The 23,990-nt window shown below is 41.3% G+C and overlaps 1 protein-coding gene across 1 annotated transcript in view; it reads right to left on the bottom strand.

The window, feature by feature from the left end:
- Positions 1 to 14,253: 14,253 nt before the first annotated feature.
- Positions 14,254 to 23,990, bottom strand: part of KIT (KIT proto-oncogene, receptor tyrosine kinase) — a 54,995-nt gene continuing 45,258 nt past the window's right edge. Inside the window, exons 17-21 of the mRNA XM_014263242.2 lie at positions 22,189 to 22,311; positions 18,496 to 18,607; positions 18,303 to 18,402; positions 17,556 to 17,661; positions 14,254 to 16,454 (exon numbers count right to left, since the gene is read on the bottom strand). Coding sequence (XP_014118717.2) covers positions 16,329 to 16,454; positions 17,556 to 17,661; positions 18,303 to 18,402; positions 18,496 to 18,607; positions 22,189 to 22,311 — 567 coding nt within the window. The 3' untranslated portion in view covers positions 14,254 to 16,328. The remainder of the gene's footprint in view (positions 16,455 to 17,555; positions 17,662 to 18,302; positions 18,403 to 18,495; positions 18,608 to 22,188; positions 22,312 to 23,990) is intronic.

Genomic DNA, 23,990 nt, shown 5'->3' with positions numbered 1-23,990 from the left:
TACTCATGAGAATGTTATGATGAGATGTCTTTTGGGGTGTCCAAAATAACTTTTGGTAAGACATTTTCTACTAATGCACATTAATTAAAAAAAACTGGTGTCCTGTACATGGAGTTTCAAAATTAAGAAAATATTCTAATACTGCTTTCCTCTGAGAGTTTCAGAATGGTCCCAAGCAACAGTCCTCTGAGAAAAGAAACCAGAAATTTGTACTTTAAATATTTTATTTATTTTTAAAATTTGAGGAAGTGCAAAATTTAAGGAATAAAATCATTGACTCAGAACCATTAAAAGCTGAAGCAGGCATAAGAAATAGAGATAGTTATAATTTTTTTCCTGTGTAATGAAGTATAAACATCGTGCGGCCATAATTCAGTCTGATTGTGCTTTTGTCTTGTAATGAGATGCTTTCCTTTTCCCTAACATCCTAGCATTAGAAACATATACCAAAAGTATTGCTTAAATTCCAGCCAATCTAGATTGCTTGTTGTTGTTTGTTCCGAAGCTTCATTCTCAGTCAAGAAAGCAAGATTTCTGTGTCCTAGTAGATTTTGATTTTTATTATCAAAATTATTTGCACTGAACGAAAACACACAGGAAATGCAAATAGCTTGTGGGCTTTACAGATCAGTGTGGAAGAAATTCAGCATGCAATCTGTCTGTCCAGCTGTAGCTTGCTATGTGTTGAAACCTTTATATGCTAAACATATGGTATACAGTTTAAGTCTCCTCATGCTATGGATAGCACATCTTTGAAGGCGTGACTTTAAAATGTTCCTTTGCTTGGGAAACTTACCAGTGTGCAGCAGAACTCTCGGAGCTGATGGCCACTGAGTCTCTACCAGCAAATAAACTGGGGAGGGGAACAGGCTCAAGCACTGCATTAGGGAGATTTACATGCTGCAGGGAAAAGTCTATAGCCCAATCAGGGACCGTTTCATAGAGAACCTCAAAAGCTGAGCAGAGCTGTTGTTTACGTACCAAAAGTGTGAATTTTCAAAGGATAAAAGACGCTCAGAAAGTTTCCATTGCTGAAAAGCAAATTTTCTTTACTGACGCATGTGTGCCAGCATAAACACTACCGTGTTGTGTATTTAGAGGTTTTCCAGATCACCCCAATGTGAACCTGCTTGCTGATTTTTCTGGCTGTAAATCAGCTTCCAAAATCTCTGACTACCCCATGCATTTCTTTATGAGATAGTGTTGCAATGTTATAAGAAATGTCATCTAAAGAGCATAACGTAATCCTCCACCATAAATTATCTTAGTCTTCTGGAAAGCTGAATTGCCAAGGGCAAAACATCACCTCTCTGCATCTGTCAAACTGGGGTAATAATAATACTTACCTATATCACAAGGGTGCATTTAGGATTAATTACTCCTCTTCATGCCAAGGATAAATTTGTCCCATGGTGTTTGGTGTTGTCACCCATTAGTGGTAATTTGTATAACTAATTACTGTGATGCCTGCCTGCCAATGTTTTCACACACACATACACACACACACACACACACACACACACACACACACACACGCGCGCGCACCCTTCAATACAAACTTCCTTTTAGAAGACTTCCTGGCACTAGCACAGGTTCTGAGCAGATCTTTCCCAGCTAGGTCTCACTTACGTTTATCTTTAAAGCAGTCTTGACAGATGAGTTCCCAAGCAACCTGGGCTATTTGTCCGTAAGGCAAAAGTATTTCCTGGTGATATTTCAGGATACACTTTCAGCCATCTTTTCAGAAAGGAGTTACAGCAGGATCCAGAGAGAATCCGTCCAAAACCAGGTTGTGAATCTTTCTGCTCTAGCTGGTGACATTAGGTTAGGGCATGCAGCTCAATAAGAAGAATGTACTGCTAGGTCATGTCAGGGCTGAGGTAACACTCGCTTCCCCAAGTCAATTGGAAAGCTAATTCCATTTCCAAAAGTCATTTACAAACTGACTGAAACTGTTAATGTTTAACGGATTCACCTCCCACAGCCTCAGCCGTATAAATGCTTTCTTTGTAAGCTTGAGTGACTCATCCTGTCACAGGGTAAGCACCCAAGACAGGTGAAACGGTCTTTCTGCTGGCTGCAGAAATAAACTGGGGCAGGAGCTTGGCTAGGATGCCTAACATTCAGACAGCCAAAATTAACCATAATTAATGCCGCTTTAAGATGCTTTTGAAGATGGGAATTAGCTTGTAAAGCCAAGGCAGCCTAGAGCATCAAAGGTCAGGGAGCACTTCTCTTGGGCTCCTCTCCCAGCTCTGAAAATGTTCTCTCTGTATCACATGAAACTCCAGTGCTCAGTGAAAAATGCCTTCCCCGTTGTATATCTGAAGATGTAAATACAAAGTCCTGTATATAGCACAGCACACTATACTGTTTGCATTTATGAAATCCTTTTCCACTGGAAAATTGGCTCTCTGGCTTTGGATATGCATGACACATAGGAAGGATGTCTGTAATCACTTACACAAATGTCCATATCCTTCGGTTCTTCCTGCTCCCTCCTTACTGTCTCTCATGTCCAACCAAACTGCACCTTAAACTGGGAAATCGAAAAGCCATGAAGCATTTTCAGTCAGCTAGAATTATGTCTGGGTCTTGAGTATCATAAAAGCCAGAAAAACTGCATTTACTGAAACCTTTTTTCTCTGAAAATGTATTAATAATGTATGATCATACTTTGTAGATAATGCAGTAATTGCTTGCTTGATTATGTAGCCAAAATAATCATTTTCAGAGATGCTTGATTTTTGCCTGGTGACTTCATTTTGTAACATTTTCAGGGTAACAGATGCTCAGCTATTTGTTCTGGTTCAAAAAACAGCCCTAAATTGAAAGTGAATTACTGTAAACCTTCCACAGATATCTAATTTTACTTTAAAAATACATGCAGCCTAAATAGTCTTATACTCAGGAGGGGGAAATCCACACACAAAGCCCATGTTCAAAGAACTCAGCACACTGCAATTAGCATCACACCCTTCTAAACCAGACAAAATATGCACCCAGAGAGCTTCCATTCACACATGCACACATGCAAAAACATGTGCTGTCTTTCAAACCTGGTTTTTAAATGTTGATTCTGCTTCTATGCTCCAACAGTATTTTATGTAATTTTTTTAAGTATGTGCCCATTTCATTAAATAAATAAAGGTAAATAAATAAATGGATATATAAATAAAGGAAAATAAATACATGTAAGTAAATAAATAACTAAGTAAAACATAATAAATAAAAACTGTGATCTTGGCTAGGCTCAAATGCATTTGAAAACCTGTTTGGGTGGGTGATGCTTTGGAAAGTAACAGACTATGCAAAACCTGGCCTCCAAAATGGAACCAATCCAACATACATCTAGGGATAAAAAAATAGTAAAAAAAAAAATACTAAAAGAGCAAACCTTATGAAGGAAATGAAACTTTGAACTGACTGTTTCCACCAACTTCATAGACTCATAGAGTCATTTAGATTGAAAAAGACCCTTAAGACTATCTAGTCCAGCTATTAAACCAGCAATGCCAAGATCACACTAAACCACAACTCCACATCTAGTCTTCTTTGCCAATGATGACAATAGTAAGTGATTGTCATCCTTTGTCTCAACCTACTGGCTTTTCCATTTTGATTTGTTGCCCTTTGCCAGTACAAACATGACCAAAGCTTCGTGAAGGTCCCAGTTCACAGGTCTGTGCAGACCAGCTTTCTTACTAACTGCATAGGTATCCTTTAACACTCCAAATTCAATTCTCTGCAAAAGGAGCTTTCCCACCTCTGGTGTGATGCCGTGCAGCAAAAGCATCAAGGAGAGCATGCTGCTGGTGGGCAAAGCATGGACAGAGAGGGCATCCACTCTCATGCAAAGGGACAGCATGGCTAGATGTCACCTGGTGAAGCTTCTTCTTACAGGCACTGCTGCCCCAAGGAGTAGGCTATTTGGAAATCAGATCTCATCATGGACTGCTGATATTTTAATTGAATTCTGAAAACTCCTTTTCTTGGTTTTGCCAGCTACTTTTTATTAAACAATAAACTGCTTTATTTCACTCTGTACAGCTTCCTGGAAGGTGGTTGTAGGCAGGTGGGGTCAGTCTCTTTCTCCAAGCAGCAGCTGACAGAATGAGAGGACACAGTCTCAAGCTGTGCCAAGGGAAATATAGGTTGGATATTAGGAAAAGGTTTTTTACAGAAAGGGTGATAAAGTACTGGAATGGTCTGCGTGGGGAGGTGGTGGAGTCATGTCCCTGGATGTGTTTAAAAAAAAGACTGGATGTGGCACTCGGTGCCATGGTTTAGTTGAGGTGTCAAGGCTGGGTGGGACATGATGATCTTGAAGGTCTCTTCCAACCTGGTCATTCTGTGATTTTTTCACAGATGTAGGCACACTGTCTTCTCCCTTGTTCACATTTCATTCTGGCCAGGCCCAAGGTAGGAGGCAATTGGAAAGGAAGCTGTGACCTGATGTAGCCAGAAGTATAAATCCTCCCTGGTACCCAATCCCACATATCAGATCCTCATTTAGGGTGCTGCAATTAGATGAAGTAATGTCTGAGACTGAAAGAGGGAGAATTATCTTTTCTATGGTTAGTTTTGTAAATAAGACATTGAAATAAATGCAATTGCACTGAAGAGGAAAATAGAAGAAAGAAGTGGCCAATCTGGTTAGTGATAGATTACTTAAGATCTGCTTCTAAACAGGAACTTGGGCTGGAAAAGCAGAAGAAAACATCCCATAAGGTACAGCTGGTCATGGCATGCAGACTAAAGATAAGAGCATCAAAAAGAGAATCTGTGCTCAGTGTTGAAGAGGTCAGTGCCCAGAAATGATTCCACACATTTCACGTGGGAAGCAATGCGGAGACGCTGTCACCCCTTCTCCTGTGGGCATCTGTCCCAGCCTGGTGGCATTATCTCCTCCTTGTGCTGCCTCTGCCCAGTCCACTGAGAACATGGGAAAGATTGCAATAAAAATGCTAAATCTTGGGAGATAAGCTTAAATAAAAGAAAAAGCAGAGGCAATCTATGTGGTTATTAACCACCTCATTTAAGGGGTAATTTTGCAGTCATTATCTATCTGATTTTGAATCTGAGAATACAATTAATATGGTTAAAAATATTCCTTGAGTGATCTGCCTCCAATCACAGCCACAGGTCTCTGCTCCCCAAACAACAGGCAAATTCAGATTAGGGAGCAAACTGGGAGGCAAGAGTGATGATAATTCTTCATTTCAGCTGGTTCTTCATACCACACAGCACAAAATCCTACCTGCTCAAGCACCAGATGCTGGTTTGTATGGTGCCTGAGCATGAACTGAAACCTTCTTTAAACAAAACACGGTGGGAACTACCTCTGTTTCAATAAAGCCCTTAATGGAATGGCACAAGCATCAGTATTAGACCTGGCCTTATTTAATATATTACATAATTCATGATGTAGAATTTTACAAAGGAGTAAATTAATTACAGCTGAAGAACAAACAAAACTGGAAGGCACATACTATGTTGCTGCCAGTAGTTAAACTATTTCTCTGGCAGGAAGAATTTTTTTTCCTTCCAGCCAAAATTAGCTGTGCAATTACCCCAAACTGCTCTCTCTCCCTGTCCTGGGAGCAACTTTTCCAGGCAGTAGAGGTGGGTGCCATTCAGCCCTGTGGAGTAACTCCCAAGGGAGCTGGATGTCTAACAGTGGTGCCTGTGCCAGACCGTTTCAGGAGCTTGTTCAGATTGCATGGACAAAATAGCACAGAATCCATGCCTTCCACACATTTAGTCTATCTACTTTTAGCCTCTCTGTATACCTCTTCCCACATACTTCTGTGGCAGGCACGGAGGAGAGGAGCAGCTGCGCAAGGACTACAGGTGGGTGCTGGAAAGCACTGGTAAGGACGTAATGAAGAGGATGCTTTGGCAGGAGCTATCCTCATAACAATGAGTTTCCTCAGAAGCAAACTTAGCTTGGCAAGTTGCATCTGCAGGCACTTGGTAAAATAGTTTTCTTGACAGACTTGTCAAAAATAATCAGATTTTTTTTTCACGACAAAAGGCCTCTTGACAGCAAGATTAAAAATGCTGCCCAAAGGATAGGTGAAAGAATAATGCAAATTCCAAAGTATTTCTTGTTCTTGTAAAGTCTCCATGGTTAGTCTGTCATGCATAGTCATGTCATAATATGCATAATATGCATAAGTCATGATGCATAGATGTAGAACTGGCTGTCACAGCAGCCCTGTAGAGCTCACTTTCTGCACTTGGGGTAAAATGATAACCTCTATTTCAAAAGAAATATATTGAGTCTGTCTGCTTGGAAGTGATAGACTTTCTGAAGCTTTATGGATGTTCAGGAATGGTCTTTTCAAGTTCAGCATATACTTAGTCAGGAAAGAGGTTTTGGACATTATTAGACAAAATGAACCATAATCATATGGTGTTTATAAAATACACTTGGTTGTTACTTCCCATTGCAGCAGATGGTACCCAAAATAAGAAATGACCTGGAACCTCATTACCAACTGCATCAAGTCTGCACAACATGGCTCAGGGAAGTGGGAAAATATTTGACTCATTTTCTTTTGAAGAAGACTTTTCTTACTTTCAGGCTCCTAAAAAGGAAATTTAGTGGAAGAGATTCGTCACAAATCTTCACCATGACACTGGGCAGGATGGAAAATTAGAAGAAATATCCAGCCTTGTGGTGCAGAGTACCAAATATCGGTCACTGCTTTGGGTTAAGAAGATAAATCCCTGCCATGAGGCTGCTGTCCTGAGGTGCTGGTGATGGACCACTCACTTCAAACCTCCTCTGAAGCAGCTGATGGGGCTGTTGTCCAAGACTGCAATGCTAAATACTAGAAATAATTTTCATTAATACATAATCATTACAGATGATCAGCTTTGAGGCTGGATCTCGCCATGTTTGAGGTTTTTGTTGGGTATCTGACACCACATTGTCAGTATGGCTTTTACAATTCAGCCTTAACTGCACAGCTCCTTCAGGCCTGCGAACTGTTGCTGCCTTGCCTTCCTCTTTCATGCAAGATTGAAAAAAGTCTTTCCTGGCCTCCCCACTGAAGGAATGACCTCCAGCCACACTGGATTTCACCTGTAGTAAGTACAACTGCTCCCTGAGAGGCTCAGCCCAGCCAGTCAGCTCTGACATCAGAAAGTTTGGCTTTCCTGCCTCTTCCCTGCTGTTTGATGCATTGAGCAATTTCATATTTTGATATGAATTTGAACCTAGAAAAATGCGTGCTAGTGTGCAATTCATGTTTAATCTGCCACCAGAAAAATTACTCTTCTTAATTTAAAATAACCATTTACTTGATGGTTGATTATGGATGCTAAATCTGAACCAGAGCGCCTGTGGTTATTGCAGGCCGTGTGGCTCGGTCCTGCCTGAGAGCTAGCCTGGGAAATTCATGGGAGGATTTGAAAACAATCCTCAGAGACAGAAAACAGCCATGCCAGGTGCTGTTTGTCTGTCCCTTGTTTTCTTTGCAGGAGAAAGTCAGGAGGTGGTGTGCACCACTGACCAATGATGGTGATGTAGTGGTTTGCTAACCAATAAGAGTTTCCTTTCTGTACTTTCCACGTATCAGTCTATAAAGAGACCTGAAACAATAAACTAGAGATATTCTCCTGTTTTGACTCCATGTTGTTCTTCCCAGCCGTTCCTAATAGAGAGACAGTTGATCTCTTTAGTTTTCACTGGAGGAAAAGACATCCCAGAGGCTAATAATGCTCCAGTGTAGGAAAGTTGGTTTTAGCCTGTTTTCTAAAACTTACACTGAGCCCCAGAGGCTGTTTTTTTGTCACGGAGGAGAAACAAAACCAGTTTTTGTTCAAGCTCCTTGTGCAAAAGAGCAGATACATTTCCTTCTCCAGCTGATATGCTGTAGATCAGCTTTAACCATATTTGCAGATATTGCTGCAGTTAAGCTTGTATGTAACCACAATTATTAAAACCAAGATTACAATTTGAGTGCCCAGCAATTTAGATAGCTCATCATTCGACTGTAATGATCTTATAGCACAGCACAAGCGGGGCCCGTGGCTCTCTGTGCCATCTTTGCTCTAGAACTGTACACAAGTATAAAACTACAACTTCTTCCTATCTGTTCTTGACTGGGAGGAGAAGGCTTGGGTAGGCAGGCAAGGTGTGCAGACACTTGTCCACAGTTTTAATTTGTGCACATCCATGGGCTTGGACATAAATCAGACTCTGTTTCTGAGAGGCTTTTGATATCAGAAGAAGAAATCTTGAAAAGATGATGAATCTGCATGCGCTCTCTGGGCTGGCAACACCAGCTGCGTGTGTTGCTCTAGAAGACATGTGGGCATCAGGCCAGAAAACATCCTTGGTGATTTTATTTCTGAAAATATTTCTCTTGTCACATAAGTGGTTCCTTGGACTGTCCAGTTACTAGATGGTAAATGAAAGCATTGAAACTCTTCTTATTTTCCAACAGGTTAACAGATATTTCCTTCATCTTTTGTAACTACATTACTAATGATCATGTAATGTATAATGCAAAATACTTTGACCTGCTATCAAAACCCTAATTTTTCTCTCTCTAACTGTGGACTAAGGGCAAGGTGTAATGAAGCAGGTATGTTTTCAGTCAGAATTATTTTCCTGCCATGAAAAACATTACAAAAACATGGATTTTCTTCAGCTCTCTCTTCCCTCCCCTCCTTCCATTCAGGGGGGAATGCTCTTTGCTTTGAACAAATGACAAGAGCAGGTCCAAACCACTGTCACGTGTCTGTTCACACAAGCATTGCTCAGGGCAGAGCTGTCAGCGCCGCTCTGATCCCAAGGAGGTGGATCGATTTATTACTTGTGATTGGAAAAGTGCTGGGGTGGTGATCGGCACACATGACTGTCACACGGCCTCAGCATCCTACGTAATTGCAACAGGAGCTTACAAAGATGATTAAAAGGAGATTTGTTCCTGCAGCCGTTCAAAGAAGAGGCCAGAGGCGCTTGGGTGACACAGCACTGCCCTGGCAGTGTGCTTGCCTGTGGGACAGCGCTTGCTGCAGCTGCAGCCCTTCCCAACACACGTGTCCCAAAGGGAGAGCTGAGCCTCCTCCTGCTGGAGAGAGACCTTGGGCAGTTTGCCTAAAGCCAGGATCTGCTCCACTATGGTACTCCTTCACACAAAAATCAAAAATGTTTAACCCAGCAAGAGCTGAGAGTGACAAGGCAACTTTATAAAGGAGCAATGAAAAAACCAAAACAACCAACCAACCAACCAAAAAACAAAACAAAAAAAGCACACAAAAAACCAACCAAACAAAAAAAACCCAACTAAACAAAGAAAACCACTGCAAACAAAGAAGGATAAAATATCCTAAAATATGTTTTTTTCATTCCAGCTCTTGGGGCAGAGGCTGTAAAGAAGCAGATAATTTTCTTCCTGCTGGGATCAACTGACAGAGTAACAGAGACTACCTGGGAAGTAAATCATCTCGGTTAACCCCTCTCAGTGCTAGAGAAATGCCTGCCCCCTGTCAAGTGCTGGTGGCTTCTCTGCAAGGGGCCAATGAGACACAGTGCAGATGTTCTTCTTGACCCTAGAAGTGCCATTTGTGACTCCACAGAGAGGGTGTCTGGTGAGCGTTGGTGGGGATGCACATTCCTGTGGTGAATCCCACTGCTCTTGCTGCCTTGGTCCTGTTGGTGCCTCCCAGGAGCCACACAGCAGAGTGCAGACAGTGCAACACTGCTTGCAGTCAATGGAAAAATTTTGAAAAAAAATTCTTTTTATTAAAAAAAATTGCTTTTTTTCTTCCACTCAGATCAAATTGGCTTGGTTCTTTTTCCTGCAGCCTTACATGTGAAACTCAAAACAACTGCTGCCACTCAAGATTGCCTGCTAGGAAATCCCTCAGGAGCTGATAGTTGATGACTGGATGGGATGCAGCAAGGCACTGGTCAGCCATGTCCTCTGGCTGCTGGGGGAGCTACCTCCCTGTAACCCAGTGCTCTACTTCTGAATGGCGACTCCTCATCACCAGGCTCAGGTATTTCCTGGCTCTGAAGTCTCCAGTAGTTTAACAATAAATTTCTGAAAGGTAATTATAGCCTTGTGTTCTATCAATTTCCTGGGTTGACAGTACAGCTTTTATTTTTATATTTTCTCTGTGCCCCAAAATGCTAGAAGCTCTAAAAGGAGAAAACAAAAGTTCAAAATTTAGATAACTACTTGTGGTAAAGCTGTTTGATTTCATCCTACTTAATTTATTTCTTCAATATATTATTCTTCAAAGCATGCTGACAAACATCCTCTACAAACATTTGTTTTCATTATTAAAAGAGAAGACATTGTAAAATACACTTAATTCCCCAACACTACCATTTTTAGTGTGTTTTCAGACTGAAAAGCTAAAATGTATTTCACCAGTCATTTCTACCTTTTCACTCAAAAGAGAAGCTTTGCTAACACCAGGACTAGAGAGGAATCCTTTACAGGCCTGACTTCTGAAGGGATAAAGCAAATATTTCTTTGTCTGCTGCAGCCAGGCTTGCCCATGTGCTGGTATCCAGCCCAGGAGGCTTGACTGGCTTCTGCTTCTCTTAACAATGCAGCAACTTCAGGCTGTCCTCAGACAGCAGGGGCTGTGCAACTTACTTACTGCTTTTGGTGCATCATTTGCCACTTTTGATCTGTTGTTTCTAGTCCAAGTCCTTCCCTTTGGCTCAGAGACATCCTATTGACCAGAGTGACCTAAAACCCAAAATATATTACATAAGAATGTGAGAAATTTCAAATAGTGATGATTTCTGGAAGTAACCAGCTAGTGTTTAGTCCCACCAAAAGAAGAAAAATGCAAACAACTTTTGAATGAAAAATGGCTGAAGGGGAATATACAAATATGCTTTCATCTCATAAATAAGTTTGAATCAGCTTTGCTATTTTAACTCCAAAGAGAAAATGCCAAAACCAGCATCTGTAAGGTTGCAATTGTCCTTTTTTATTGCACCGCTCTGAGGAACTGATTTAATTTTAAAATATTAATGCTTCAACATTGTTTAGTTTCATTTTTTGAACTGTGGGTTATGAATCTGCTATTTGATTATCGAATGGAAAAGTACCAGAAGGACACATGCCTTGGCAGTAACAGCACATGCAGCACAAGCATGGAAAGGCTCTGTTGCTGGGTAACCCCCCTGGAGGGGAGGAGAGGCGCTCTCTCTCTAAGCAGGCACTCTTCAGGCCATAGAGGAGGGTTCTGGTGGCCACACCAGCTCCAACCACAGCCACACATTAAGAGCAAGGCCCCCTGCCCAGTAATGGTACTTGAATAAGTCAAAAATTCGCGCAGTACAACTCACAGAAAGCAGCCAGCCACTGGCAATCTCAAAATGTAGAAATTTTGCACTTTCTGCAGTTAGAGAAAGTCCTGGGGGTAACTTGTGCCACACACTGATGTTTACTGGTCTGTAAGGGAAGCTACATGCTGTGCCTTCCCGTGTGGGGACCTGATGGCTGGATAACGCTAAATGTGCCGTGCAAAGCCCTTATCTGATGTTGCTGACGGCGCTTAGTGGGGAGCGCACACTCAGAGCCCAGCAGGCCCTTTGGGGTATGCTGCTTTCTGCTGCCTGTCACAACCTAGCTAAAATGCTTTCTAGGGCACAGACAAAAAAATCAAGTGACTGGAGCTACTGCTGCTAGTAAATAATCTCTGCTGCCTGGCTGGCAATTGACAGATAATGATCCTCACCAAGAAGTGTGAATGATAATCAATTTAAGAAATATGGATGACCTTTCAGGAAACATAGCTTCAGAGCAATTTCTGGACAGAAAATTACTAGCTACAGCATAATCTTCTAAGAAATTAGTGCATAGGAACCTGGCAATTGAAGGTCATCTTTAACCATTACTCAGTTACAGAAGTTTCTGGAAGCCACAACTGAACTGCGGAATAGATTATCATGTTTTTGTTACAACTTACTACAATCAGAAGCTAAAAAGTCTGTGCAACTTTTCCTTCTCCTCTATTGAGACTCAGACCTCCCTACAGGACAAGTAGGATATTCCCTAATCCATATATGGGAAGAGGGAAACATTTCACTCTGGGTTTCAGCCTCCAACACACTAGAATTAATGATGCTGTTGCCCAGCTTCTCCAGTGATCAGTGTGAACATTTTGGTCCAGGGTGTTAATGGTCATTCCCTGGTGACTTAGCCCAGGAATATTATGTCTCCATTTGCCTTCCCAAAGATGTATGTAGAGACGTAGAGAACCAGAAACGAGGAAAATGTGGTGGTGATGCACATGATACTGATTGCTAACTCCGTGTATACCCCAGTGTTTCCATGCTCTTTCCTCTTCTCTCCCACAGAGCCTACAAGTATTTTCTTTTCTAGCTAGTAAAGGGAACAGAGGACAAGTCACTCTAATGTTCAGCATAATGGGAGGATTTTCTTTTCTACTTCTGGCCAAGTGCATGTTACAGCTGAGATTCTCCAAAGTGCTGATTGAAAAATCACAGAAGGGTTGAAGCTGGAAGGCAGATGATCTGGCCCAACTCCCCTGCTGAAGGAGGGACACCTAAAGCCCCTTGCCCAGGACCATGTCCACATGGTTTTTGATTATCTTCAAGCACAGAGACCTCACAATCTCTGGGACAATCCGTGCTAGTGTTTAGTCACCTTTACAGTAAAAAAAAGGTGTTTCCTGATATTGAGGGACGCTTATACATTTCCGTTTGTGCCCAGTGCCTCTGGTCCTGTCACTGGGCACCGCTGTGAAGAGCCTGAACCAATCTTCTGCACTCTCCCTTCAGACACTCGGTCCATGATGATCCATGATCTCAATGGTCCATGCTGATAACATGGTGCTGGCTGCTCTTTATAGCTAGGTACAATAATGCTTTGAAGGGCAGATAAAATACATTATTAAATGTCAATATGTGCTTCTCCATGAAGGCTATTTCTTAGAACTGCCACAATAAAATAATTCATAAGGAAATGGGATGTTTGACCATGAGCAGGAATGGAGGTGGTAACCACTGTGAGCCTTGTAATAAGAAAATAGGAGCAAGATTTTTTTCAGAAAATGGAGATGCATATCCTAGGGTGTTTCAGAATGGGAAACATTTCAGGGAAATAAAATTAATGATGTGCTAACCAAATAAACATATAAAATAGCTCCTTTGGCTATGCTAAATGAGAATTCACAAATTATTTGTACAATTCAGCTGCAGGAATCCCTCAGTATGAACTCTACTCTGCTTGAACGTGGGGGTGGACAAGATAGGAAAAAAATGGTTCCATATCAGACACCATCTTGGTATCTTCTGAAGCATTATTAAAAACAGTGACAATGCCAATTGTAACAAAACTTGCACTTCGTGGCTCCTGACAAAACTAGGTTATAATTTCCTTAATTAGTTTTAACAAGCAAAGTGAAGATCTGTGTGGAAGAAAAAAGAAAAAGAAAGGAAGTTGTTTTACAAAGGAAGCTGAAGGAGGGGAGCTTTTAAAGGTGGTCTGCTGACAGTACAGGAGTGTCTAAGGACCAAAACAGTTGAGGTCTGTCTCTCATGAAAGTTATTAGGGATTTTAGTACGGTAATTCTAGAGCCTTATAGGCTCTAAACTACTATTAAATCACACACCAACCATGCAAACCCTTAGGCAGCACAGGACCAAGTGTGAGCAGGGGGGTCACAGATTTCAAACCTGGCATAACTACATCAGAGGGTCTTCCACTGAGACAGAGAGCACCTGCTCAAGCAAGGGAAGCCTTTATGACCCCCCTCCCACAGCAGCAGCCCCAGGTATATCTCCTGCTGCCTCCCAGCAGTGCTGCGCTCGGCCAGTCCAGCACCAGCTCTCGTGCCAGACTGAGACAGGGGCCAAGAGCATGTACATTTGTTTAAAGAAGGGGGAATATTCAGCATCACTACAGCTCCAACTGCCTCTGCAACCATACCCTAAACATCGAGACATCTTCATTTTAAATACTGTTCATTACACATAAACTGCAGCAACAGTCTACATGATCAACCTTCTAACTACAATTTTCTTCCAGAACAAAGCTGCATTGAAATTTTCAAGTATTTGTCCCACATATTCACAGGTAAAGAACTTATATAGCAAATGAAATTTTTTTTCCATGTATTTGCAAAAAGGTTTCAGAATGCCAGACTTGATCTGTGTGTGGCCAGACACCAAGATTTTGCTTCAACCCAGGAATTTAGTAAGACTTACATGAAAATACTCCATCTTAACATAATACACATTGGTAGCATTTGAACATATTTACAGATTTATTTGAACTTTTCTTAACTGCAATTCTACAACTGAGCAACATATCCATAAGTGTTTCATAAACTTTCAAACACTTACATATTTATACATATAGTTTTTGCATATATATATATATAAAAAAATATTTTTGAGACTCAAGGACTGAGAATAGTCAAAAGGACATTATTGCTACATTTCCATATTTACAAAAACAATGCATAAACCCATTCAAAACACCAAGCCATTGCAAAAGAAGTTTCAAACCCCCCCAAATTATAAAAATATAAATTTCAAGAACAAAAAAACCCAAACCTCTTTCAGCTAAGTGTCTGTAAAGTACCGAGACATCTATAACAACTAGTTTGTCTACAGTTGCTCCAAAAGCCAACACGTTACAAAAGAGCTCTTATAGCATTAAACTGAAAATGCTCAACAACTAGTATGCATAAGAGTGCATCCAAACAAATGGCTAACTTTGGAAAGGTGCAACAGCCTAAGTAAGTTCAGTGCAAATGGCTAATTTTTTATTTAACTCTGAAAGACGGATTCCTGTAACAATAAACCAAATGCACAGTCATAGAAGGAGCGCGGTATTCAATGTAACCCAAAATATATTACCAGCGTGTGTGCTTACAATTACCTTGTATTTGGGCAGTTAGTTATACATTTCAATTGCATGTAAACTCAACCAAAATCCTGGTAAAGTAAAAGTTACAGAGTGCTTAAGTGCATTGTAAATAAAGAGGTACTCAAGTAGGACTCTGCCTCCGAGAAATGCGTCTCTCAATGCCTTTACTTATTTTTAGGGGTCAGAAACAAAGGAAGAAAAGAACCAGTGCTCCTGGTGGGAAGAAAAGGGGTTAGAAAACACTTCTAAGCACCACCTTGGGCTCAACAGATGCTGACCCTAAAGCTTCACATCTGTCAAAGAAGAATGAAAGGTTTCTTTCTTTTATGCCATTTATAAATTTGGCACTTCTCAGTTAGATTCTTCTTCATTATCATCTCTGGACTACCACAGAAAAAACTTGGGGTGGAGAAAAATAGCCCCTTCCAGTTAGCACTATCCAAGACTGCCTGTGGGAAAGATTCACCTGGGTAGGACAAGATAAAGAAAGGGCCCCCAGGAGAGCATTATTTTTCTCTGCTCTCCCTTTGATAAGATGACTCGTTAAACAGCCCCTTCTCCAGACACACAGTTTACTGGAATCAGCCTTCCTCCTCTTTTTTGACCAGTCTGGCAGGGCACACCTATCTTTGGTGAACACCTTTAGATGCAACTATTAGCAAAACAAAGGTCAAAGTCTTTGGGCACCCCAGGCAGAGGGCCACAGGAGCCGTTCAGGCTCCATGGTGGAGTGAGACCCAGCAATGGGCAGCTTCATCCTGGCAGGGAATGCACTGGTGGGAAGCAGTGCATATATCCATGGAAACCGTGCAACTGCTCTGTAAGGGTGACAGTGCAGGTGGGAAATCAAAATGAAAATCCATGCTTTTCCTCCCGTCACCTCTGCTTTAAGCCCCAGAGCTATTTACCAGGTAAATACAGCACGCTCACTGGCCTCCAACCTATGATACCTGCCTGGGAAAGCCTCTCAGGCTTGGCTGGATGCGGAAAGGGGTTTAAAAAACCATTAACTTAATACTTGTTTATTTTGTAAATTCAGAAAAACAAGATTAACTAGAAAATGACTGCGTTCCAGGCACGGATCCAGAGAAGAATCACTGCAGATTTGGTTTGATCTACAGTCATCTAATTCCACACTCTGGCTTAGGATTTCTTTTGTTAGTTGGTTTTTTTTCCTTCATGTCTGGCTCTCTACTGCAAATACACACAATACAGCGAAATATATACAGCTTCAATTAACACTGAAATGATGCCTGTAACCGTGCTCAGCAGATTAAGTTTATGTATAACAGTGCATGGTAAAGGACAGTATTACAACAACGTTTCAGCTACACAGTAGTAGTAGTGAGTAAAAGAAAGAGAAATTATTGAAGTCATCCCTCTCTCAGCCCCTGCACAATACAAACAGCTAACACATCTGATCTCCTCCTCTTCACATGCTACTCAAGCATCTTCGCGTACCAGGAGAGGCTGAGTTGATGAAGCACTGCTGCCCACCGAGTTAATCCTCACCGAGTGATCTGGAGCATTTCCTTGACTGGAAGGTGGGGTTGAGAAGTTGGCATAAACCTGCAGAAGCCAAAGATTGGTGTCAACACTCTGCAGACTGCTCCCTTCACACATTCTTGGAGAGCATTCCTTTCTTAGCCTTTTCCCACTATGTACTACACACTGCTGTGGAAGGGCTCCAGCTCAGGAGCTTCTTTGCAAATCAAAACAGTTTCAAAAGGTCTTTGTCTTAGCTGCTATTTTAAAGAATCATGAAGCTCAATCTCAGTTACTAAAAACACTGTAGCTTCCAACTGCATGCCAAATTTCAGCTGAGCACAAAAAAAATAAAATTGCTAAGCTCCCCAGTAAACCTCACTAATAATTCCTTCTGATTCTTGCTTTTGTTTTAGTAATGCCTGCACCTGCCAAAAATATGTTACAGGATGCAATCGAACACCAGCAGCTTTCAGTTTCCTCTTTTCTCAAATTGTCAGGAAGCCATGTACTCTCTGCCCAAAAGAGGCATCCAAAAGGTAAAAGGAAGCTTTATTTTTAAATAAGGTTTAAATGCAGTTTTGTAAACCCTAGTAACACACAAAGTAATGGAAAGAGAAAAATCCAAGTTTAGGATGTGCCTCCAGTTTTCCTTTGGACTGTTTTGTCCAGTTGCCTGCTCAGAATAAGCTTTCACTGTGGAATGGTTGAAAAAGCAGCACATACCATTTGTCACAACATACCTCCAAGGTTATGTAAATGGAATTAGGGGAGGCAAGTGAGATGATGCACAAGAGCACCAAAGCCTCCACCCCTTCATCCAGCAGCTTTCCTAATAAAAACTAATTATACTTTCTTTCTGAGATATTTCCCAGATTAACAGAATTTTTCATAGTTTAGGATAAAATGAATTTATGCAGTACCATTGCACTTTGCAACATCAAACTTGTTGTGGCAGGTCTTATTGTGAGTGAGAAACATCCGTAACGCAAACCATGTTCTGTAGACAGTAAATTTTGGGTATGGGCTTAGATTGCTACGGTCCAGTGGAAAAGCCCAAACATGATTCCTACCCAGACTGATGCTGCAAAGCTACAGAAGTAAAAGTAGAAGTGCAGTGCCTGGGCTCTTTGCTTCTCACAGCTCTAGTATAACGTGCTTGAAACTGCTCAATCCGTAACTCACCCGGGGGGCATTATCTGAAAGCTGCTGCTCTATCATTTGTACAATTTGTTTAAATGTGGGTCTCTGTAAAGGATCAGCATCCCAGCAACTCTTCATTATGTCATACCTGTAAAGATACCAAAATTAAGTACTGCTCATGAAGAAATCCTTAGAGTTCTTATCTATCCTGCATCATTATTTGAAACAAAGGTGTCGCGTCTTCTTTAAATGACTTTACGAACAGGAACGGTGCTGCCAACACCTGTGTTTGTGACAACAGAGCACTCACTACTAATGGAGGGCTCTGGACACAGTGTTCTTTGACAGCTTGTTAAATGCCAATCCATTTACAAAACAGTGAATTAGGAACGTCTCATAAAGAAGATCAGTAGCCAGTCCTCTTGTTGTCAGGAAGTACAGCACAAATGCAGATGCTGCACAGTCTGGTGATACATCTCACTGGCTTCTTTATCTGAAGTAAAAATGTTTAATTATGTTCTGTGATCTGTCAATAATTTATTGACAAGAGAGCAGGTGCCATGACAAAGCGATCAGATGGCAAGAAGGCATGAGCGCATTTCACTGCATGTAACAACACAGGCATGTATTCTGCTAGTTAGAGTATGTGAATTATTTAAAACACGACAAGAACTTTTAAAAAATTACAATGGAGCAGTGCAATGAGCCTTAGTGCAAGAAGCTTCTGCTTCCCTTCCTTTGCATCTTTACTGATTTTCGGGTGATTGGAGGTGCTGGTTGCTCGCTTACATTTCAGGCGGTGCACACTCAGGACTGAACATCCTATATCCCTCTTTGATCATTTTATAGAACTTGGAGTCCACAGGTATCCCTGGGTAGGGGCTGCTTCCTGTTGAGAGAGCAGGTAAACAACATGATTTCTGCATCTACAGTAAACCCCAAAACAAAACAAATATGAAGAACAGTCCTTGAAGGAGCTTACCTAAAGAAAAGAGCTCCCAAAGCAATATCCCATAAGACCAGACATCACTCTCAAAGGTGTAGACACAATTGAAAATACTTTCAGGTGCCATCCACTTCACAGGAAGACGAGCCTTTCAGGGGAAGAGGGAATAAATTAATGCATATAAGGCATACAGAAACAACAAGGTAAAATAACTTGTTCTGCTTTTTATGTGCATTAAATACTTTTAAAATCAAGAAGTATCTAACCAAAAATTAAACTTCTGGCATTACAGAGTCTCCAAGTGCTGCACTGCTAGTGATCCATCTTTCTGTGGGTCTACCAAGCTTACACAGTTCCTTGCACTCTGATTTTCTGAATACTGTTTGACTGCTGTCTAGTTAATAAAGGATATCAGAAAGTCAGTGGACAATAATAAAAGTGATCATGGCACAGTTCCTTAAGCATATAAGCAAGTCTACTTTGGTGGACTGGCTGACACAGGCACATAGTTGAGCTGTCTCAAGGCTTTAGTCAATAAGCATTAGCTTCTCAGTCTATCAGCAGAAAAAATTAAATCCAAATAAAAGTAATATACACTAATATATATATTCTGGGCAGAAGTGTTGATCTGCTGGAGGTCAGGAAGGCTCTGCAGAGGGATCTGGACAAACAGGATTGATGAGCCAAGCCAGTTGTATGAGTTTCAAGAAGGCCAAGTGTTGGAACCTGCCCTTAGGTCCCAACAATCCCCTGCAGTGCTGCAGTCTGGGGGAAGAGGGGCTGGAAAGCTGTCCAGCAGAGAAGGACCTGGGGGTGCTGGTGACAGCAGCTGAACATGAGCCAGCAGTGCCCAGGTGGCCAAAAAGGCCAATGGCACCTGGCCTGTGTCAGCAATAGTGTGGCCAGCAGGAGCCGGGTTGTCCTCCTGTACTCGGTACTGGGGAGGCTGCACCTCAAATCCTGTGTCCAGTTCTGAGTCCCTCACTACAACACTGACATTCAGGTGCTGGAGTGTTTCCAAGAAGGGCAAGGAAGGAAATGAAGAATCTGGAACATAAAGCCCTACAGGGAGCAACTGAGGGAGCTAGGGTTGTTTATCCCAAAGAAAAGGAGGCTGGGAGGGACCTTGGTGCTCTCTGCAACTACCCAAAAGGCGGCTGTAGCAAGGTGGGCATCTGTCTCTTCTACACAAGTGACAGGAGCACAGAAAATGGCTTTGAATTGTGTCAGAGGAGGTTTGGATTGGATATTAGGAAAAAATTCTTCACCAAAAGGGCTGTCATGCATTGGAACAGGCTGCCTGGGGAAGCGATGGAGTCACCATCCATCTACATATTTAAAAGACATACAGATGTGGGGCTTTGATAAATTGTTTAGGGGACTCGGTAGTGCTGGGTTAGCAATTGGAGTGAATGATCGCAAAGGTCTTTTACTACCTGAACAATTCTATGATTCTGTGTTTTTCGTAAGTTTGTGTGGGAATAGAAACATCCCTTATGAATGCAAACTGGATCATTAGAAAGGACACAGGAAGCCTTTGCATTTGCTTCCACCTTCCTGTCCCTGGTTTGTTCCTTCCTTGTCTGATTGTAGGAGCCAATCAGGCCTCTGTCCTAAACATTTGTCCTGCTTTGGAAGAAACCAGACCTCTTTCTTCCAATGATCAGAGGGCTTGAACACATCTCATGGGAAGAAAGTTTGAGAGAGCTGGGGTTATTCAATCTGTAGAAGAGAAGGGAGACCTCACTGCAGCCTTTTAATATATATAGAGATGGAGAGAGGCCTTTTACTGGGGCCTGTGATGACTGAACAAGGAGCAGTGGTTTTAAACTGAAAGGGCACAGATTTAGATTGGAAACAAGGAAAAAAAATATGATGAGGATGGTGAGACATTGGAACAGGTAGTCCGGAGAGGTTGTGGATACTTCATCTGGGCAACATTTCAAACGCTGGAGACTTTCAAGGTCAGGTTGGATGGTGCTCTAAGCAACCTGATCTAGTGAAAGATGTCCTTGCCCATGGCATGGGGGTTGGACTAGATGATCTTTTAAGATCCCTTCCAACCCAAACCATTCTATGATTCTGTAATTCTATGAACTCAGGAAATTTAAAGGATAACGTAGACAAATAAAACTCAACTACACACTTCCCTCCTAAGCTGCTGGTCTAAACCTCCTACTCCCAGGACCCTTTATGATCAGGCAGCTCTTGACCTGACCCTGGAAGTAGCTTGGTGACACTACACACTACTCAGTATTTTGTCACAGCAGCCATTCATTAATTATTTCAGCTCCTATTGCTCCCTAACCTCAACTTCTAGGCAACCAGTGGCTGGTAGTGACATTGTTTTGAAGAAAACCAACAAACCTGTCCTTCCCACAGCCAAAATAAGGATGCTGCAGGTACCTGAGACATCAAGGTCTGCTAGGTGACAGCACAGCAGCAGTTATGTCAGATACCTGAGGTACCATGGATAGACTGAAGTTAACTGAGTGGCTGTGGAAGTTTAGCATTTAGGACAAAAACCACCACAGTGGCAAACCCATTTGGTGAGAGATAATCAGGTGTGAGGTTTTCTCTCTTTATCAGCCTGCAAAGCCAGGACAGGTAAACTTCAGTTCATGTGCTGTTAAGCCCCTAACTAATGACCTCACCATTAAGATCATGGAACCGTCAGCTGAACTGTGGAGAAGGGCTACCTTACTGAACAGGGATCCTTTCCTTTGAAAAACAGTGCAAGTGAAAGCAAATGTACTCTGAAGGCAGCAGCTGGCTGCACCCGTCTGACACAGACTTGAAACACTAAGCCAGGCAGCATAAACCAGTTTGAGATGCAAAACACCTATACTTCATAAACACTTCTCCAGCTTAACCACAGAGAGCTCAATTTTCTTTTGTAGTAGGGCTCTTTTTACTGCACTGGCACTTTAAAGGGGACTGCAAGTGCTGCCAAGGTAATCTGCATCACTTCAAAGCACCTTTGTACCTCTCCAGAGGTTTAATAGGTACTCGTGAGATTGGTACTCTTCTATATGGGAGGTTTTAAACTTTTCTCATCAAAATATAGTGTCTTGCTCCAACCCTGCTACAGGGTTTGAACTACAGCTGCAAGCTAAGGCTGTGTTTGTTTATGTTTGTTACACATATGAGGTTAGATGTTTATAAGGAATCAGAGAAAACCAAGATGTTTTTGCCTCCCATTGATGTTCTAATCAGTAAATTCACACTTCAGTTTCTTTGTCTGAGTGACCCCTTACAGAAAAAGATAAGCTGCAAACCCCTGATTATTTAGATATTTTTAAAATAAGCTATTTCAATAATGGACAAATAGTGCAATGCCCAGGGACAAAGTTTCCTAATACCAAAATTTAAAACTGGGATACCAGAGTATTCCCATGAATAACCTAGCAATTACTTACAGAGAAGTAACTTTGAGTACATTCATGTAAAATAAGAAGACTGGACATTATACGGGTGCTGTAAAAACATCTCTTCCACTACAACATGCATATGAGCACATATTTTGCAGTATAACAAGTATAAAACGAGGATTTTGTCAGCACACACGTTTATGTCAGAAATTTCCCCTCCTAGCTGACATGGATATACATATACCAGGACTGGAAAACCCAGATTTCCATCTAACTAAGAAAGACTTTTCTTTGCATGTCAAGACAATAGGAACTCGCTTAACTTAAAACAAGTGTATAGAGTATCATGTGTACTTACATTTCCTTTGACCACATAATTTGAGTCATTCCTTATATCTCTTGCCAGGCCAAAGTCACAGATTTTTGTAATTCGACCATGAGTTAGAAGAATATTTCTTGCAGCCAGATCCCTATGAATGCACTAAATAATAGACAAACAAACAAAATTAGTTGATAATATCCCTAACAGGCTATTGCTTGGTTATGTGTTTACTTAGCTGTGTAACTTACTATATCATGCATTTTAAGGCAAGCTGTAAATCACAATGGAGCCATGTGCTAATAAGCTTACTCAGATGAGTAAACATTCTGATGTTTTATCTTTACAATAATTACATTAATAAGGTTGTCCATGCATTTATTTTAGAAAATACTAGTTGCAGTCATTGAATTTTGCAGTGTTTCAAATTCTCAGCTAAAATTTGATATACTTTTTTCTGATTTATCAAAATCATCACTGGCTTGTTTCCTAATAGAAGACAAATAGAGGGAAATGTGGTTTGTATGCAAAATATTCCAAATATTCTATTAAGTAACTATTGTCATTCATAGAAAAGCACTGAAAATAGGGGAAATTATGGTAACAACTTCAAAGCACACGAACACAGAAACTGAACCCTATAACAGAAATACTCCTCCGGAAAAGCTGAATTATTAAGTACCTACAAGAGCTTAAGCAGACTTAAATACTTTTAAATAGTGGAAATTCTCACATGCCAGTATCTTTCAATGGATGGTCATGCATTCAGTGACTTAACCACCTTATATTCCAGTTTTTACTTTAGAAGTGGGCATGTGTTGGTAACTGCAGTTCCAGAAGGATGCCTGAGTTTTCCAGTACTGTGTTTCTTTGTATAAAACTGTGGAGCCCATGTGTGTTTGTTAGAGAGTGGAGGTGATTCTCTAACAAAATTATTTCTGTTTTCATCTGAAGAATATTGAGCTTCAGCTTTACTGATGGGATTTAGCACACAGACCACAGCTGTCTGAAAAATAACTGAAGACAGTTCAGTTTTTCTTTTTTCCTTGAAATAGAGAACTTTTGGAATTTCTAACCAAAAATGACCTAAAATATCAGAAGTTATGAAAATCAAGCTGAGAAAGTAACTGAAGATTGCACAAGTAACTTAATCTCTGTCCCTTTAGCATGCTTACACGAGGAACAATTTTTAATAGTTCCACTGTTTTGGTAGACTCTTGTTCACCTCTGAATACAATGCATGCTGCACTTTGCATATGTAAAGCTGTCATACAGCGCTGAAGCAGCAGGGCAAAGGAATGGCCAAGAGCCAGCATGACTCTGCCTTGTTCCTCCAGAATCAGTGCAGTTTGCATTGAATAGAGACTTTGTCCAAGGGAGGAAGCTCTGTCCTGTGACTCTGTGCTGTCTTCAAGGACCAGCCTCAAGGATGTGAGGAAATCTGAGGCACCTTATCCATCAGCCCACAGCACTCTGCCTTAACTAATTTAACTGCTGAAGCCAAAAAAGTGTAAGTATACAACAGCTGAAGAGGACCAGTAACATAATAGTGCACTGCAATTGAATTATGTGATACAGGTGTTAACATGGCACTGCCAGAGCTATACTGCACATTACTTCCCATCCTCAGGGTGAGCTGATATTACATTCTTTACTGCCTTTGCTATTTAATGCCACTCTGTCTGTAAAAATGGAAAGACCATAAAGAAAAAGTCACCAGGAATAATACATAATGGATCTGGGGCTTCTGTAGGAAAACAGAAGAAATACAGAATGTGTGTGCTAAGCACTGGATGTCCTGAAAAGTGAAGGATGCAGGAGTGTGGTGAATCTGTGTATCA

This window comes from Pseudopodoces humilis, chromosome 6 (genome assembly GCF_049639895.1).
Source record: "Pseudopodoces humilis isolate 2021_Gansu_Grassland_sample_001 chromosome 6, ASM4963989v1, whole genome shotgun sequence".
NCBI lineage: Eukaryota > Metazoa > Chordata > Aves > Passeriformes > Paridae > Pseudopodoces > Pseudopodoces humilis.
This window is presented reverse-complemented; position numbering and strand designations above follow the sequence as displayed.